The 19,900-nt window shown below is 34.3% G+C and overlaps 1 protein-coding gene across 1 annotated transcript; it reads right to left on the reverse strand.

Annotated features, from left to right (window-relative positions):
• Positions 1-640: 640 nt before the first annotated feature.
• Positions 641-11,836, reverse strand: LOC146158934 (uncharacterized). Its single transcript, XM_083385571.1, has 7 exons — positions 11,111-11,836; positions 10,347-10,503; positions 8,461-8,626; positions 6,510-6,711; positions 4,883-5,024; positions 3,223-3,349; positions 641-1,853 (listed from the first exon to the last, which is right to left on the reverse strand). The coding sequence occupies exons 1-7, from the start codon at positions 11,440-11,442 to the stop codon at positions 1,690-1,692; spliced, it is 1,290 nt and encodes a 429-aa protein (XP_083241697.1). The 5' UTR covers positions 11,443-11,836; the 3' UTR covers positions 641-1,689.
• Between the last annotated feature and the right edge of the window lie 8,064 nt (positions 11,837-19,900).

Here is a 19,900-nt window from a genome sequence, read left to right on the forward strand (position 1 = left end):
TCTTCCGTTTCACATACTTTTTGACTATTTTAACTACGTAAGTGCGAAAATTTCTCCCGCTCCGCGCGACATCATTCTACATCCGGTTTTGTTTTGTACGTTTTGATGGTGTCTTTTCACCTAGATCAGCGCTTCTTTACCGTTGCGCCGTGGAAGGCCGCTAAGTGCGTCACGGTTAACGTATGCAAAATGTTGGACAAATATTTTTTCATTTTCGGCAATGTAATAAAAACTTGCAAGAAATTTAAAAGAAATGCCGGTATAACAAAAAAATCGCGCTCGCTTCGCTCGCCAGGTGTGCCAACTAAGCTAGATTAACTTTAAATGTTAGCGCGTTCCTTCAAAGTAGTTTTATTACTTTTCGTTAGTAGTATGGATGACGACGTGTGAACTCGAATTTTAAACCAAACAAACGCTTTTTTTTCGCTCTTTGCGCCAACACTTAACAGCTTTCTTAAATGTTATTACGATCCGAGATCCGGCTGATTCACAGTTGTTTTAACATGAAAATAACACAATTCTCAGTTATCATTTTGTGCGGCCCGCGGAGATCTTTCTGAGTTTGGTTTTGGCCCGCAACTAGAAAAAGGTTGCCGATCCCTGGCCTAGACAAACAATATCTAGAACTAGAAGAGCAAAGTTTCGTTTTTATTACATAGGTAACAATTACACGATGAAAAGAAAGCTAACCCTTGGCTTGTTAGACTGAAGAAGCTACGAAAAGCCAATCGAAAGGTTTGGCATCGTAGCGAGAAAGAACACTTCCAGCGACTCTGCACACGAAATATTCTAACGAAATTAGCAACACGTAGCCCCTTTGGGTTCCCGAAGGCACGCAAACGGCCTTGTAGGGTTTTATACACAGCCAAGTGTCGCACGAAGTCAAAAAAAGAAATACGGGGGAAGTAAAACGGCAAAAACGCGGCGATTGAATCTTGCTTGAATTTTTTTTCATTTTTTTGTTCTGAAAAAAACGTAAGAAAATGCAAAAGTCAACTCAAGAAGGTTTACAAAAGTTTGAAGCGCATTTCGATACAACCAGCTAGAATAAAAACATTTCGCGTCAAAGCAAATCGTGATTGAATTGCATTCAACAAGAAAAATACGGAGAAATAACAATTTCATATCAGAAAAGGCAAAGTAGGGAAATTCCATGTTATGGTTGGTGCGAAATAGATGTGTCTTATACCTATGTCATTGCTATAGCAAAGTAAGCAAGATTTGCAAATTGAAAAGCCTGAATAACAGGTTTATACTAATTTCGTGTTAGAAAGCTTATTGCCTTTGATTTTTTATTACGATTTTTGGACAAAGTTTTTAAGACTGCATTTACAAACCATGGTAATACTCAAACTAATAAGGTCTGAACCGATATCATATCGAACAGGCACTGATATTATTTACCACTTGTCATAATCCGATACTATCGAACACGTGTGTGTTCACCCACCTTGGTTACCGAACGCGCGCACTTTATCATTCCAATAATGATAGACGCATGTCGAACATACGACTGCAAAAGCCAAAAAGATAGACAACAATATACAAAAAAATAACAAAAAACTAAACAACAAAAAAGCATGGTGCACCGTACTGGGGCAGTGTGTGCAACGACGAAAGAAAAAAACAAAGTGTGAACGTGGTAAAAAAGCAGTGTTGTTGTTGTTTTTTTTTTCGGTAAGTTTTTCGTCATTGTTGCTTGCTTTGAAGAATGGCGCCGATCAGCTTTTGGTTTTCTTCGGTGATTGAGCGCAGCAGCTTCCGGTTTTCTTCCACGATGAACGCTCGCGTCTTTTTGCTTTCCTCCATCACTATGTGCAGCATCTTGTCCCACCGGTCGATCTCGCGAAAACCTGCGATGACGTAACAATGTCGTCACGGTGATATCACTGACGGGATCATTTGTGGAAATACGTCGGGTAACGCACCTGGTCGAGGTCATGAGTTCGAATCTCACATCAAGCCTTTATTTAAGCTCAATAGTTTTAACAGAGATATATATAGGGTATGGTGATTAATTGTACAATAGCTCTAACCCTGGTATCACAATTGCTAGAACTTCACCAATATGCTGAACGCCGTCAATTAAAATCTAACCGTGATGTTTTTTTTGTTTTTTTTGGGGGGGGTAAATTTCAAAAATATAGTCGGAGGACTGATTTAATGTAAGGTGGTGTAGCGAAGGGCGTGTGTAGAGCTCAACTTACAGTAGTTCGAATCTAGTTATTAAAGAAACTTATTTTAGCGTGAAGTTTCATTTCAACCAAACAGTGCCAGCTAGTCTAATTGTCTTTGGTGGCATTGAATCATTGAATGAGCGGTATTAGTAAGACTCGGCCAAATACGTGGGCGACAAAACCAATAGGAAACTGGACGCGACGTTATTGACAGAACTGCCAACGCCTATAGAGGTTATAACTAAACTAAACGCTGTCTTAGCTCTAAGCCAAACGGCATTACCGGCCGTATACGACTATAGCAGCCGTCAAATGCTTGCTGCCCCGCGGGCAGGCCACGAAATTTGGCCAACTGCAGGGCCTACAAACTGGCCGCTGCTTGACGCAAGATAGATAAATATACTCACTTTCATGGAAAAAAATACGTATTAAATAACTTTTTTTAATGACCTAAAATTTGATAGCTTGGCGTGTCTTGAACCTAATTGGAAAGCGAAACAGAATAATTGGCATGCAAAAGACAACAAAATTATAGTTATAAGCTTGATTTAGTTTGGAACATTTTAAACACAACTTACGGTGTTTACATATAAAACTGTTTTATAAAGGAATTTCAATAGGCAAATTAATTTTAAGACATGTTATTACAACAACACAAGGTTATACAAAGTAGGGTTTGGGTCTGAAAGTAAATTTATTGTTTTGGGGTTCTTCTCATACACCTTGTTCTTAACAACACCCCCAAAAAGAAATCCATTGGTGTCAGGTGGCGTGGTGACCATTTAATGCTACCTCTTCTTTTAAGGCCTAAGCCATTGCTGTGGAATAACTGTAAGTCTACTTTTGGCCCATCATGTATAACGACATCACACAACACTGGTAGTTTTTCGATTTAGTTTAGTAATTCTTGTTGTAGCTTGCTAACTCTTCCAGCTATTAGTTTTAAATAAAATTGTTTTTGATCGACAGGTGAACTGCAATTGTAAAATTTCAATATATATATTTTTTTTAAAAGAAATAATTTTTGCAACCCTGTTGTATTTACCTCTAGGTGCGTATCTCCTGTGGATTTTTTGCACTGCGAGGCGAGGGGGTTGAGAGGGGCCCGGTTCCGGGGTTGTTTCGGTCGAGCCTTCGGGAAGGGGGTCATTTTGAACCGTCGCTGTCCGTGACTGCAAAAGAAAGTGGCTGGGTAAATACTTTGGGTTGAGATATTAAATTGAATTTACACAAAATTTAGATGAATGTTTAACTCGAGGCCTCACATCCTTTGTAGATTTGGATGCATGAGATTGTAAGTTAACATGGTAGCTGCAAAATCCCTATACAATGAGCTTTGCATGATATTAAAGCAGGCTCATAACAATGGTTTGCTGGATATGATGGTTTGCAAAAATCTACTTAAATTTTGCATGGGTTGGCTGAAAGTTTTTGGTTGCTTAAACCAGAAGATAACTGGGTTTTTATATTTTTTGTGAGACCAACTGGTTTACTGACTGGGCCAGATATAGGCGCAGAATGCTGGATTCGAATACATTTTGGTTTTTGATATTGCTGTAGTCAGGGCTGCGGAGTGGGGAGTCGGACTCGGGACTCAAGGAGTCGGTTTGTTTTGCCGGAGTTTTTAGCACATATTTTTGAACTTTAAATAAGTTATTGATATAATTGTGTGAAGACTAAATGCACTATTTTATTAATTTGATGTCATGTTTGCTGCATCTACTTTATTTTAAAATTTTAAGCCATTTTTCGTACAAAACAGCTTAACAAATATCAAAGCCCATACAGAAGTAGGTATCATTTTGAACGTTTCGAATAACTCTTTATTCATTTTCAACATTTTCAGATGTTGAAAATGAATAAAGAGTTATTCGAAACGTTCAAAATGATACCTACTTCTGTATGGGCTTTGATATTCTTATTACGTCTTACTACAACCTCCAACGATTATGCTCCAAAGCTTAACAAATGTTGTTGAAATGTGACATTTGTACCATGACCACTCACTTTTTTTACTGCAAAACAGATTTATTTACAGCTATTCAATTACAAAGCAATGCAAAAAAAAAAAAAAAATTTTAGGGGGAGGACAATTTGTTTTTTTCAAAATTTCAGCCCAAATCTGAATTTTCAAATTGACGTAGCACGGTCAATACTGAACCAAACATGCTCAGATTTGGTTTGTGGGGTTTTTAGACGCAACCTAACAATTCCAGGGGGTCCTCACTGAAATTTGACAAAAAAGTGTTTTTTTGAACAACCCTAGTGTACATGTTTAAAGGTTTTGTGCATTTCGTATTTGTTTGTGAATGTAAACCCATGATATACTAGTAGACTGAGACAAAACTATGGGCTGCTAGTAAAACACAAGTTTATACAATGGCATCACACTTGTGGTGTTGCAATTTTGACAGTTCTTGTTGCACTTTGCTAGCTCTCACACAAGTTTCAAACAAAACTGTTAATTGTTAAACAGATGAACTGCTATGGGAAAATGTTAACCATGGCTGTCAAATTAAAATAGTAGGCAAAAAATTATTTCTAAGTAAAATATAAGTGCCAAAGTAAAAATAAATACACAAACATTTGACTAAATTTACATTTTTTGTTAAAATATTAAAAAAAAATTAAAATAACTGAGGTAATAAAGAGAGTAAAAAAAACTTGCAAAAGATTAGTGAACTTGTTATATTTTATAGCCTTACCCCATCTTTTGAGTTAGGATACAAGATTGCATGCATTTGATCGTAAAATGGCCAAGAGGTTCTCTTCTTTAGCGAAACACAAGGATCGTTAAGATTGGCATAGGAGGCTTTCAATTTTTTCCATTTATTCGCCAATTGTTTTCTAAGAAAAACAAAAATGTCATGAAAAACAGTTTAAATGCTATTTCTACTAAAACATATATATAGACTTAAGGCCCGTTTACACTACAGCTGCACTGAGCAAAGCGTAATTTGCATTTAAATTCTATTGTGGCGAGCGTTTCAAGCTTTGCTAAACTCAAGCCCTGTGCAGCAGCTGCAGCTAGCTTAAAAATACGCTTTGGAGCGATTTTCACGCTTTGCAAAACTCGAGCCCTGTGCAGCTATAGAAACACGTTACGTTTGGAGTGATTTTTACGCCCAGCGCAGCTCAGTGCAGCTGTAGTGAAAACAATTTCACGCCCAGTGCAGCTCAGTGCAGCTGTAGTGTAAACGGGCCTTAAAGATTTGAAAAAAATTTGATTGATTAATCTTCTTAATATATACGTTTACGATGGTTGATCAATTTTGTGAAACCCTATAGAACCCAAATTGGGTAAATTAACTTATATTTGTCATCATTTTACAAAAAAAAAATTCCTTGGTTGTCATCAAAATCAAACCAACAGTTAAAACTAATTCAACAAAAAAAAAATTGTGAGAATGATCCACTAAAAAAAAAAAAAAAAAAAATTTTTAGTTGATCACTGAAGTAAATTATACAATTGAGCTTGCTTATTGTTACAACTTTTCTCAAGAAAACTGGTTGCATATTGCTTAGTTGGTATTTTTAACTTATAGTTCTTTAAAAATAAACAAGAAAACCTTATAAAAAACACTTCAAGGTAAAGCATCTACAAAAATTGCTCTGTCAGAATCTAACTAAACTAAACGATGCTGTGACCAGACTTGGACAACTAGATTTATTTTAGCTTTTTAAAATTAGATTAAAATTAAAATTAGAGCATTTCAGTTTTTCCAAATTAGATTAGAATTAGAATTAGGTCATTTTGAGTTTTCTGAAATTAGACTAGAATTAGAATTACCGAATTCGTAACAACATTAATTTGAACTAGAATTTAAACTAGAATTACATTTGATTATTCCCAATCAATTACGTTCAAATCAGGAAGTATTTTAATAAAAATGTGAATGATAATTATGTGTGTGCTAATTTTTAAGCCTTTTAACATCGCATATGCTTTTCAGACTGTGAAAATTCTGTTCCAACCGAAGAGTTTGAATTCAAATTCTTTGTTTTGACTAAGAGACTAAAAATGCCGTTGGACAAAGTAGAAACAGAATTAGAGCACACAGACAATTCACGAATTAGATTAGAATTAGAATTAGTCGCATTTTGCTCTAATTCATTAAATTAGAAAACTAGAATTAACTAGTTGTCCAAGTCTGGCTGTGACTCAAATACAATAAAAAAGCTGTTTAAAGAAAACCTTGTCATTAAAAACTGCCTTAACAAAATAAATATTAAAACCAAAGCATAACACCAAAGTAACACCTATCAGCATCCCATTCGATTTTGTTTTAAAAAGGGTGTAGCAAGAGTCTTAAAAAGTATAAATAAAAATACTTTGAAAATGTGTATCCCTTTCTTTTCATTTGTATATGGATGGAGGCGAGGGACATGTTTTTTCTGGCAGTCTTCGATGTGTCGTCTCGTCCCGGAAAGGTCTGCAAGCAGTTGAGTAAGTCCCTTGTGGCTTTTTCGCTCCAATTGGCGCGATCTAGGTCCTTCATGCTCATATACGAATGGTAGCTTCCAGGCTCAATATCTGGAATTCCATAAATAAACAACGATTATTATGTACTAAGAATAACTTTAGATGATAGTTGAATCAGGTACCAATGGAATGTGCTCCCTAAACAAACTTTGTACTGGGAATCAACAGCGTTTCAGTTTAAGTCAAACATAAAGATATGCTTAATTTCCTTGCTGCATTCAAATTACTACACTTTTTAAAGAAGGCAAGATCATATGTAAAAATAGATGAGTACTGATACAGAAAAAGAATTGTAGTGAGTTTTATGTTGTCATTTTATTTTCAAGTTACATTTTTCATGAAAATTTATAAGTGTAGTTTATTTTCATTTGGAAAATATGACTTTGAAATGAAGGTTATATTGCATTGATGTTAATGGTAATTATGGGCCTTTATAGATCATTTGTTTTTCAAAATATAAGTTTGCCAATATTCAAAGCTAAACATGGTTTCCATTTTATTTTCAACTGTAATTAAACTTTTTGTGTGGTCAATATTCATTAAATTAATAAACTACTAATGGCCTTTGGTTAGGGATGTTCAAAGTAGAATCCCAAGGTATTCTAGAATAATAGGATTCGAATCTAGAATAACGAATTCAGAATAGCGAATCCTAGTATATTTTTATTAAATTATTTATCCTCGATTTTGTTTGGGGAAGGGATTAATCTTAATCTACCCTACAGGGCCTACAATCACAGCAAAACATCGCCCAAACAATTTTCCAACATGTGAACATTATAATAAAAAAACTCTCTCATATGTTTAACATTCATAACAAAGTTCTGTCATCTGAAGCCGTTCTGTAAACTGTAATATGTCAACTGCCCAGGTTGTGTCCAAAACTTATATTTTTGCCAAAAGTGAGCAAATGCAACACTGCACATAAAAGTCTTAAGCTATTCGGTCCTGATTTTGAAAGCATTATTGAGTATTATTGCTTCTTTTTTGACTAACATGATCTGCTATGCAGTCATATGATGTACTGCAAAGAATACAAAGTTATTATTGACATAACGAATTCTTGACAATTACGTTTTGCATAACTCCATAACTTCCCTGAATATGGCCTAAAGTTGACCTTAAGTAACCCCATAGCGCATTTTATGGAAGGCCAGCACGTTTTAGAAGGCCAGCATGCAACGCTATGTTACTTTTGCAACTTACGCATTTAGGGAAATTGCAAACTCCACGCCAGACATTACACGTTAGCCGCTCGCCCAATAACGCTGGATTGACACTTAATTATTAGACGAACGTTATCGCGAGACACGGTAATTGGTCGCCCGAAAAAACGCTGACTGTGCACTACAAGGTTACATTTAAAGCAAGCATTGTAAATTGGTCGCCGCGTCGACAGGCCAACTTACTACACGCGTTTGTACAATTAGGCGCAACAATCCGCGGTAAAACATTAAATTATATCGGTTCCAATTACCCGAAATAAATGGCAGAATTGGATTCGAATCCCATCTGGATTCGAATCCAAGGATTCGATATTCTACTTTGAGCATCCCTACCTTTGGTGTGACAATTTATGCACCTTTTTTATTGACTGTAGTATATAAAATAAAGTACAGTTCAAAATTCCAACTTTAATATTTTCGAAACTTTAAAAAACAAACACTGCATTGACAGTTTCAGTATGTTAAGATTGACAATAACAAAATCAGGAGATTTGGGCAAAAAACAAAAAACAAATATAACCAAAAAACTTTCTAAGGTAAAATAGAAAAATAAGTTTAAAATAATAGATCTCACCAATCAAATCCAGAATGCTATCTATTTCCTCATGTTCACGCTGCTGTGGATTATCCATTTCGCCACTTCTCTGCGATGGATTTTGGTGTTCGGCAGCTGGATTACCTGCAGCTCCTCCAATTGCTGGCACCTTCCAATGGCTGTATTGGTGCACAGCTTCATGTTCCTAAATAAAAGAAAGCTCAGAATCAAAACCAAATATATTAAAACAGTTGATTGATTTGAATTGTTCCGACTAGTAAACGTTTGCGATGCAAAGAAAATCTAAGAAACTATACCATACAAATTAGGGATGTCTGATAATATCAGATCGGAGCCGATTCCATACTAACTAATAGTACCGACGTATAAGACTGTTACTAGGGTGGGATATCAATGATCCGATTCCAAATATACATATAAAGCAATTTCACCCAGGGTTTAAAATTTGACATAGCTGTTTCCAACTTTAAAGGTAAACTTGTCAAAAAACTAGTAGGTTAACAACTAGAGGTAACTAAACTTAACTTTAAAGAAAATTTTGGCGTAATATATATATATGCCGGAAAAGAATTTCGATGTCATCTATTTTGCGCGTTTGATAGTAATGATGTCATTTGGGAATCACTTTGGATCGCAATATTTTTGTCCAAAATATTATGTATTGGTATCACAACAAAATGTCAAGCAAGTATCGGGCGTACAATAAATGTTTAATTAAAAATTTAAACACCATTTGCCAAAAAAAGGATGGATGTAAACATTATCTTAAACACATTGGTATACATAGTGTAAAAATAATGTTAGTACAAGTATACATAAAAATTATAAATTTTTAAAAACAGAATAACATATGAAATTTTTGACAAGTTTATTTATAATCAGTGGCGTATCCAGGGGGGGTTGGGACACCCTCCCCCCTTTTCGTAAGTGACATTATCGTTTTTTTGTTCGTTTTTGTCAGGGTTTAACTCACCGTCTGAAGCTGCGTGTTTTTTTCAGTGTAATGGGGTCATGACTCTTGCTTAATGCGAAACCAAAATCAAACGAAAACTCCTTTTCTGTTTCTTGTTTGGTCGACCGTAAACACAGGATATATTTTCTCTTTCGCCTTTCGTTATTCGTTCGGGTTGGCTGATCAGCAAGTGCGTTTTCGACAATTAATAACGATCAATCAGCAGCCTCTGTAATTCATCGGGCCCGCTGCCTCTTCGACAAACTATACATGAGTCCATTTTAAAAACTTTTTGAGTATTTTAACTACGTAAGTGCGAAACATTTTCCCACTTGGTGCAATGTTCTTTCAACGTCCGTTTTTTTACGTTTTGGGCTGTATTTTTAACTAGTTATTCCCACCAAAAAAATCGTGCTTTCTTCGCTTGCCAGCTGTGCATTCAGTTCAACAGGTTAAAAACACTCAAATAGATTAACTATGGAAGTGGCTTTTTTGCAGATGTTGCGGTAATCAAATAACACCCAGGAAAAACGATCTACCAAAATCAATCACAAATATTGCACAGTCTTGTTTTCGTTTTTCTCCTGAAGTTAACGATTGCACCATAAGCGGTTTCGCAGCTGGCGCCTGGCATGAGTGTGGATGACGCACATGTTCGCTTTGCGTCTAAAAGTTTGCTTTTGCTGGACGTTAATGGCTGTTTGTGATATTACTTATGACATCATTAGAATCGCTATTTTATCACGTCATATCTGTTACTATTTTATGACGTCATTAACGTCAAACAAAAAACGGGGAATTCCCTAAGTTGAAAATTTGCGACCCCCACCCTTTTTGGATTTCTGGATACACCCCTGTTTATAACATATAGAAAAACTAATTAATGTAGTAAATTTAGATTATCTACTGTTTAAAGCTGAAAACTTAAATTGCAAATATTTTCTGAACTTACAGCTGCAGAATGTCTTGGAAAAGCGGCATATATTTTCTGCACTTGATCAAAATACGGCCAAAACCGAATTCTGTGTGGTGACAGCGAACGACTTTTTCCTTCGGCCACTGCGATGTACCTTTCCTTTAACTTCTTCCATTTGTTTTTTAGTTGGGCTCTGCATGCGTTATAATGACTTTTTTAACAACCAGACAAATAAGGTTTAAAGAAAAAATTGTAACACTTGATTGATACTTATTAAGCAAATTATCAGAAAAGTAAAGTTATCAGAAAGTAATTCATCACCCGGAAAACGCTGACACCGCACTGCATGGCCATATTTAAAGTAAACACTGTGTGTTTAACCAAAGCAACAAGTAATTTCAATTAAACAAATAAATTATATAGGTTCCAAATTTACTTGAAAACACCATAATTGGATACTAATCAAATTTGGATTTGAATCTAATGATTCAATATTCTACTTTAAACATCCCTAATTACAAGTTCTTTAATATAGAAAGGCTACTGTGTAAAGTATATAACGTTCTTTAGAATATTCTTTATAATAGACCAAACGCATATATCCCCAACATTGGCTATCCAACTAAATATTCAATGTATTAGTGGGAAACTTTTAGCACACCGAGTCACAAAAGATGAATAAGTTTAGTAACACATTTCTAAGGCACTTTCAACCTCAGCATTTGTTGTGGTTAGTATTTTTACAAAAAGATTATATAAATCACTATGAAAAATTCACCCGGCCATGTTTTATCACTTACTTTGTGCAGGTGTAACCCTTCTCCCTCATTTCCATGTAGATGTGCTCGAAGATGACGCTCTTGTTTCTCGACTTATCAATTGTTGTGTATTTTTGCATTACATTCAACAGGTCGGTGATGGACTGCGACTTCCATTTCATACGGTTCATCATTGAATGTGGATTTGAAGGGGGCGCCATGCTACTTGGTGGGGGTGGTGGCTGAGGGGGTGGGGCCATGCTACTAGGGGGCGGCGGCATGCTGGTCGGGGGTGGACCCATTCCGTTCAAGGGTGGAACCATGTTATTCATAGGCGGGGCCATGCCGTTCTGAGACGGAACCATGCCGTTCATGCTTGAAATTTAGTTTTTTCCCAGAATCCCTTAAGTTGAAGTAACTTGAATTTAAATATAAAAAAACAATGTTGTGAACTTGCCAAATACTTACAAATTCAAATGAGTCACAAACGTTGAACATACAAAGTTATTGGTTTTCAATAAATTGTACAAAAATTATATTCCTATTTTTAATAATTACACATTAACTACTACACATTTACAGGTACGATTTTATAGACTGGGGCGTTGGATTAACAGATGTAAAAAACACAATTAAAACAACACCGAATAAACCTTGAAAAAGTTGCGAACTTAATATTCGAGGATCTGACTGAAATCAAACATAAGCTATTTATTTATTCAACCAGTTTCAGCTTAAACAAAACTGTCAAACCTTAAAAAGTGCCAATTCAAACACAACAATACACAGGAGCAGTTATCGTTTTAACTTGCAGAGCAAAGATGGCGATTGTGGTAAACATCTTTTTAAAAGGTACTGTAACAAATTTTGTTTTATTTCTGACCAAAACAAATAAATATTTATACAAAGTAATCTTTTACTATTAAGAAAAACATGCACGCTACACATTACTACATCGTAATCTAAAAACAATTGTATATTTATGGCATAAATATTATATCAACATTTGCTAATGTACCTTAATAGAACACCCTTTTTAGCAAAATAAAATTCAACGTAAAAAAATCTTTTGAAAAAAAACATATTTATTTTTGGCGAATTATTTTTGGAATTATTTACAATGTTTTAATGCTGTTTATCATTACGCTAACAATAAGTTTTGAAATGTAAAATAAAATTTAAACATGTTTCTCCACGATTGCTCGCTGAAAAATCGCTATACAGGTACGTCAAAATTAATGTTTATTGCCGTTGCGAAAAGGGTTTAACATCGATCGTTCGCAGTATCGATTTTAACATTGTTTTCGCCATAAAATACTTGGGAAATGTTATTTAGATAAAAAACGAATAATAGGCCGAAAATTTGACTATCATTATTTTGTTCAGTAATGTTAACCTACGTACCTAAAGGGCTTAAAAATCCAGTGCGGAATGACTTTTTTAATCCATATGATTTTTTCGCACCAGTTAATCGAGTCTGATTGGATTTCAGCCCTAATCTAGCGTCTTAACAAGATATTTAGATAAAAAAAAGCAAATTTGGGAAATTTTTTGACTGTCATGATGTTGTTCAGTGCTGTTAAAAATAAGACATTTAATATAAATGCCATTGTAAAATTTTGTCGATATTAAATGTCAGCTACCGGCAGAGCGATCTAATTACCGGTAGGCCTACTCTAAATAATCCCCCGCAAGAACGAATAGGGTATAGTCTTAACTTTTATTATTTTGTTCAAAGGTTTAAATATGTAACGGTAAATTAAAAAAATCCTGGGCTCAAATTGTAGCTAACTCTTTATTTTCATTTTATTAGATTTGCCCATATGCAATATCTAAAGAACTTTTTTACTAGTTAGATAGTTATAGTTTTGTGTATATAACACTTTTATAATGTTAAGGAATGTTATTATATGTGATAATAAGATTTTCAGGTAAAACATCGTTAAGAAACATGTTTAAATGTTGTTTTACTTTCAACAACTTTATTCAGACTATAATGGTAAACGGCAATAAATAAATAAAAAAAATCAAATATTTTTTTTAATCTTGAATTCCAAAGGTGCTTTATTTTCCAAAGATTTTGATTTTAGTTTAATTATACCAAATAACAGGTTATTTATCTTAATATTTATGTACATTAAAAATGTTATTGCTAATGTTCTGTTTATGTAGGCCTACCATATGTCCTCTTTTCTCAAGAAAACCGAATGGTTCTCCGAGGACGTTCAAAAATGTCCAAATGTCCTCTTTTTCGCATTTCAAGTTAGTTGCTTATACTTCTAAGGCGAGCCATTGTATTTATTTTCAAAAAAATACTGTAGCCATGAAACATGCTAAATTGCTGGCTTGAGACATGTTTTTCAACAAATTACCCTACCAGCCCTACCTTCTTATTGTTATTGTAAACATTGTGCCAGAAAAATGGCAACATAACCCTCACATGTAAAAAAGCCCATAAAGCAAAGGTGTAAGTTTTGTACGCCTGGCTGACTATCAGTGTTACTGTGCTATGTTCTTATTTCTTACAGAAGTTTGTCGTAAGTCTATATAACAAACAGGTACAGTTGGTACTCAGCAGATGCTTTCATGTTTCTTTATTATTCTTTAGATTTAGACAACCATAAAGCATACTAAACTATAAATTATAATGCCGAAGAGGAAAACTCTGTTTACTGATGAACTACGCCAAAAGTATCCTTGTTTCAGAAATAGACGTAGTAATTTCGAAGCTGAATGCATTACTTGTGGATATGTCACGTTTTTCTCCAACGTAACAATTCCACTTTCGTTTTACTAGCAGGCAAGAAATACCAGTGTTGTAATGACTTAAGTCAATGACTTGACTTAAGTGCACTTAAGTCACTGTTTTTAAATGACTTGACTTGACTTAAGTATTTTGGGCTAAAACACTTGACTTGACTTAAGTCTTTTGGGCAAATGACTTGACTTGACTTAAGTCATTTGGACAAATGACTTGGGTTAAAATAAATTGTTTTAATTAAACAATTGATTATAAAAAAGCATTATTTAGCCCAATCTTAGCACATAAAAGAATTTGCTTGTTATATGGTGCGGAGTTTGCCGGTTTTCATAATTTAAAGTTTTATTTTTTTGACAAGGGCAGGACTTGAAGTTGACTTGCTTTAATTATGACTTGACTTGGGCAACCGATGACTTGGACTGGGACTTGACTTGTTATTTATTCAAAAAGACTTGACTTGCACTTAAGTTATTTTACGAATGACTTGACTGGGACTTCAGTCATTTCAAAATGACTTGTTTACAACACTGAGAAATACCCTCTTTTTGGGTGCTGAAAATATGGTAGCTCTAGTTTATGTTATTTTTACTTGAGTTATTGCTCATAATTGAACGAGTTCACTAGTTTTAATAGTTTAAATTTATTTGAACGACAAGGAGTTGACTTGTTTTAATTATGACTTGAGTTGGGCAGCCGATGACTTGGGCTGGGACTCGACTTAATAATTATCCAAAAATGCTTGACTTAGACTTAAGTTATTTCACAAATGACCTGACTTAAACTTAAGTTATTTTACAAACGACTTGACTGGGACTTAGGTCATTTCAGAATGACTTTTTTATAACACTGTATAGGAACGCTTTTGTGCAAAACAGAAAGCATCAGGATGTACAAAATTTATTTTTTAACATACATAAAAAACAAGGAGTCGACAATTAAGTTCTAAGTTGACTACAACATTTTTTTTTTAGTCTGTTCAATATGAGAAATATGAAATTAACACATAGTTCCCTCTCTATGCCGTATAGAAACAAAACTCATCGTTGGCTATCGCTGGTTTAAAGCAGTTTCATCTCGGTAAAGATGGACAGATTTAAAATGTTGCGTCTGCAATACAACACAATATATTCTATAGAAATAAACATGATAAAACTCTTCTTTGGGAATACACAAATAAGATTTGTACATTGATAGATCAGATTTCCATCAGTGCGCTATACAGCAGCCTAATCAGCAGGCGAATTTAATATTTGAAAAAAGAATTAGATCGTTATTTGGAACAAACGGTTGCTATTTTATTGAAAGTGAAACATATAGCTGCCGTTATGATAAATGTGTTACATGAATTTTAAATTTGTGTGGCAATCCGGTTTGAATGCCCTACCTTGCTTAGTTAGATTATAATCATAAAAATGGGATAAAGGTTAACCATATGCTATATTACTAGCTGTTATTACAACAACAAGGTAATAACATACTTAACAAGAAGTGATATAACATATACCGCCAAACAGTTATTAGGCCTATACTTTCCATAGTAGACATGCTGTTAAAAGCCAACCTTTTGTTTGTTACATTCCGAAGTAAGCCAAATACCTTTAGTAATCGCAATAACACTGAGCGCCAAAAAAGATACACTTGCTTACCATAGCAAAAGTTACACGTTCGCGCGCAATGTGCCCTCATAAATGTTTGGTCGCTGACACATAAACCCTCCTTCTTCCACAGCACGCAGTCACTGTATAATAATAATTAAATAACGTATGAACCTAAAATATACCTAACCCAAATAGCAAATAATACAGGGAACTGACTGCTGTGACTACATGGGTTTCAATCATTTAGAGCAGTCATAAAAATTTAAAAATCAATTGTTGGATGAATGAATTGTGAAGTTTGGATCCTGCTAAACGAGATTATTGAAATATGCAGTGGTGTTAAATTGTGTTAATACACCATTTTTCTAATAATTTGCAATATCGTCAGTATAACTTCGGTACGTTAAAGGATTAACATAACTAGACGTAGGTAGCCTACTTATTTCAAGTATGCAGGTATTTTCGCCTCATAAACATTTTGTGATCTTTAAAAAGGCAGAAATCTGATAAATGTATTTCGTATGCCAATCTTTCACGCTTTTAACCAATTTTACTCGAAAGACATCTGTTTTATTTATACACCATGCCAGAGATATCCGATAATTTCGGAACGCAGTCTATCCCCGATGCAAAGAAGTAGCATTGATACTTGTCCGCTACTTATAGGAATATCGGTTCCGCTATACTACCATTATACTAAGTAAATAAATTAATTTCATCCATGATTTTGCGAGCCAACTCAGTGATACCTTAAAAAATAAAACTTATCCAAGTATAGTAGATTTGCCACTATAGAGATAGACTTCTTAGAATTTAAGCAAAATTAGTGTTACAACCTGGAAAATGCCTTTAAACATTTAAATCTATTTTGCTTGTCTGGCATATAAATTAACGTTGTTTGGTATCGGATCAGAACGGGGTCTTTTTCTTTTAAAATATCGGGTAACGGCGTCGGAATAGAAAGTTAAGTATCGGGTGTGCCTTCCCCAAGTACATCTATATGTGCGGTTTAATACACGGAATTATATACGCGCTACAACGTAAAAATGTGTCACACTTTACCGGAATCCAGTATTATCACGAGAAAGACAATCGTCCTTGCACGACTTCGTAATGCTCCCCTCTGCAAAACAATAAAAACTGCACTGTTTAGCGTTGATAACTTGTAAGTGTGTTTATAAGCGTAAATATATGGTAAGGTTGATCAACCAGGTAGAATATCGATAAAGTAGTTGTTTTTTTCATTTAGACCTGATGTGTTACTGCAGAAAGCCTCACCATAGTACATACACATGAGTCGACACGTACCATAAAAGAAAATAATATTTCACAATGTAAAATTTATTAAAAGTTTAAGCAATCACGCTGGTTCAACGTCTGCAGACTCAAGTAAACGACTGATTAAAAAGCAATCCGATCTAATCGAATATCTGCAAGAATCCGTGACCTAAGTCCTAAGCAAACCAGAATGGATATCAAGAAAAAAACTCTAATATAACATGAATTTAGGTGACATATAAATTTGAGATAAGAGCCGCATAGAGTTCGCAATTAGCTGGATGGCCGCAAAAGATTTGCTGCAACCAAGTGATTTGATTTACAAAAATAAATGCTAACTGATCAAACAATTAAAATCAAATATCCCGATATGACTATAGCATAAAGTTAGGAATGTTTAAATACAGGATTACAGAAAGCCTATCATATCACAAAGAAAATAAAAGGTGTCTTACCTGGACAAAGTCGGCATGTTACTGGACAGAACGCCCTCATAAAATTCGTGTCATTTGCACACAGACCGAAGTGCTTCCAAACCATGCAAGAGCTGTAAAATGCGACAAACGTTGACCCTTTAATTCTTAACAACGTCCAACCCGTTTGACATCACTGGTTTATATAAATACTTTTGTTGTACTATTTCCTTTTGTAAATGTAAACTGTTGTCGACTGGTCTTAGAAGACACTCTAAAAATTGGTTGTGTGAAAAAATAAAGTAGTTTAAAGAAAATCAATCATGGCACATATTACAAAAAGCACATAGTGCTCAAATTGAAAGATGTAATTTAATTTTTTTATTAGTTTGAGTTTTATTTTTCAGGGTGCGATGGTACGCACGACGCTTTTGGGTTGAAACGATTTTATCTCAATGGACTGAGACATATTAGAAACCTAATTCAGAATCGCGCGGAGGACAAAAAATGGTGCATTTCCGTAGTTAACTCGGCAAATGAATATATTTTAGTTGGGGCCTTTGTCAACCATGTAATGACACTATACAGCGATTTTATTTGAAATCTAAACACCTTACCTTGCTTGAAATATTGTGTTATACGCATCGATATCTTGACAATGTGGCGAGTGGTTCTTCACTGAAAAATAAAGTTTATAAAAAATTAAAATTTAATTAAATAGAAAAATGTATAAGGAAATACTTGAAGATTGGAATCTGGCAGAATGCTTGGACATAGTAAAGAACGCATGCTGCATTAAACACGCCGTACATAGTGTTAATTTTGTTACTATTTACTTTATAATAAACCTTAAAAGAAGATTACATTTTAAGTTAGCTATTGTACCTTTACAGGCTTCACAGGTAAACCGACAGAAGGATCTCATAAAAAACGAGTCAGACTGGCAATATCCCGCTCGTTTCAAGATGAGGCAATAACTGGAATGTCAAATTTTATGTCGAATTAATCGGTTTGAGTCGTGTGGGTGTATAAATTATTGTTACACAAAAAGTTCGACAGTATGCTATATATAGGACAAAATTGACCTCTCCGTAGAGATGCAAGCTGTAACAACATAACGCAAAGTAGCATTCCACCTACTGTTTGATTAAACACCAGTGCTATGTTCAGGTTTGTAAACAGACGTAAAACTATAGTTTAAAGTGAATAAAGAAAAGGTTGTTATACTGCACATTGGAAAAAAACAGGCACCATACCAAATGTTTTATAAAATAAATTAAGCAGTGTAGTAAACAAGTCCGACTTAAGTCAAAGTGAAGTTATTTGTGGAATCACAAAAGTCTAAGTCAAGTCTTTTGAAAAAATATCAAGCCCAGTCTAAGTCATCGCCCAAGTCAAGTCATTATCAGAGCGAGATATTTCGAAGTCAAACCACTAATATAAAAATAAATAGAATATCTAATAAATTTGGTACACTCGTCCGATTATGAGCAATGATTCAACTGAAATATCCAAAAAAACAATGTAGCAATCTAATCATTTTTACGTGCAAACCTTTAATTGCTCAATTTTATAATAATAAAATGCTAAATGAAAACACTTAAGACCAAGTCAAGTCATCTGTCTAAAAGACTTAAGTCAAGTTAAGCCATTTTTTTAAAACGACTTAAGTCAAGTCAAGTCAAGTGATTTAAAAATAATGGCTTAAGTCATTGACTTATGTCATTATAACAATGGAAATAAGTTCAATTAAGTCAATTGCAAAATAACTTAGTCTCAAAGTGCAGTAAAAGTATTTAGATCAGGGGTTGTTAAACTTTGTTTTACCGCGGACCCGTAACATTTTTTTGGATTCGCATCGACCACGGAAGTTTTAAAAATGACGTCACAATACAAAGAGACTTTATAAATCTGCTGATTTCGGTTCCAAAAACGTGAAAGTGAGTTGGAGTCTAACTATACATTCAGTTCAAAACCATTTTTTTTAATTAAACTCTTTTTCTTAAAAAATTGATTACTTCTTAGAAATACACTAATATTTCAAATTCCTTCAATATTGTAATCACAAATATTTTACAAAACACAAATAACTGATACTTACTCTCGGCTTTCTTTTAGATCCTCTTGTGCATAATCTCGGCAAAATATAGGAGCTAAAAAATGGTAAAAAAAGTTGTATCGTTTAATTCAAAATATTCGATGGTCTAGAATCCTACCACATTTTCGCCCGAGGTTTACATTGCTAACCTTATTTGGATTAAGGCGCGAGTTAACGTTAGGGTTTGGGTGGTTCAAGTAATGTAGGCCTAATTTTATTTATTCCCATTGAACTATCTCTATAATAGTCATTTCGTTTTTGTGAAAAATCGGAGTCTACGTAGGCCAGCCCCAATTATAATTCTACGTAGGCCAGCGTCAAATTCATCGCCAAAGTATGTAAAACTAAAAAAAAATTGGGTTCGCAAAAAAATTCAATCTTTGAGTTTCTGTGTTAAAACCAGTTAAATTGTACATTTGTGAATTGCTTGTTTGTCCGAATTCCGATTGTAATCTAATTTCCGTTTTTGCCAGATAACCAAGTTGGACAGTTACCCAGTAAGAACAAATGTTCAATTATGCACGTGCAGTCATGCATTCGTAAGCATAAATAGTAGAAATCGTAATTGGTATAATTTTGTTTATTTGGTGAAAAATTATTGTAAAACGATTAAAGGCACTTGTAGTTCTGCTTTAGTTTAAATTTTAGTATTTTCGATCATAAGGTAAACTCAAAAAATTCAAT

The sequence above is a fragment of the Ascidiella aspersa genome, chromosome 3, assembly GCF_963924565.1.
Source record: "Ascidiella aspersa chromosome 3, kaAscAspe10.2, whole genome shotgun sequence".
Taxonomy (NCBI): domain Eukaryota; kingdom Metazoa; phylum Chordata; class Ascidiacea; order Phlebobranchia; family Ascidiidae; genus Ascidiella; species Ascidiella aspersa.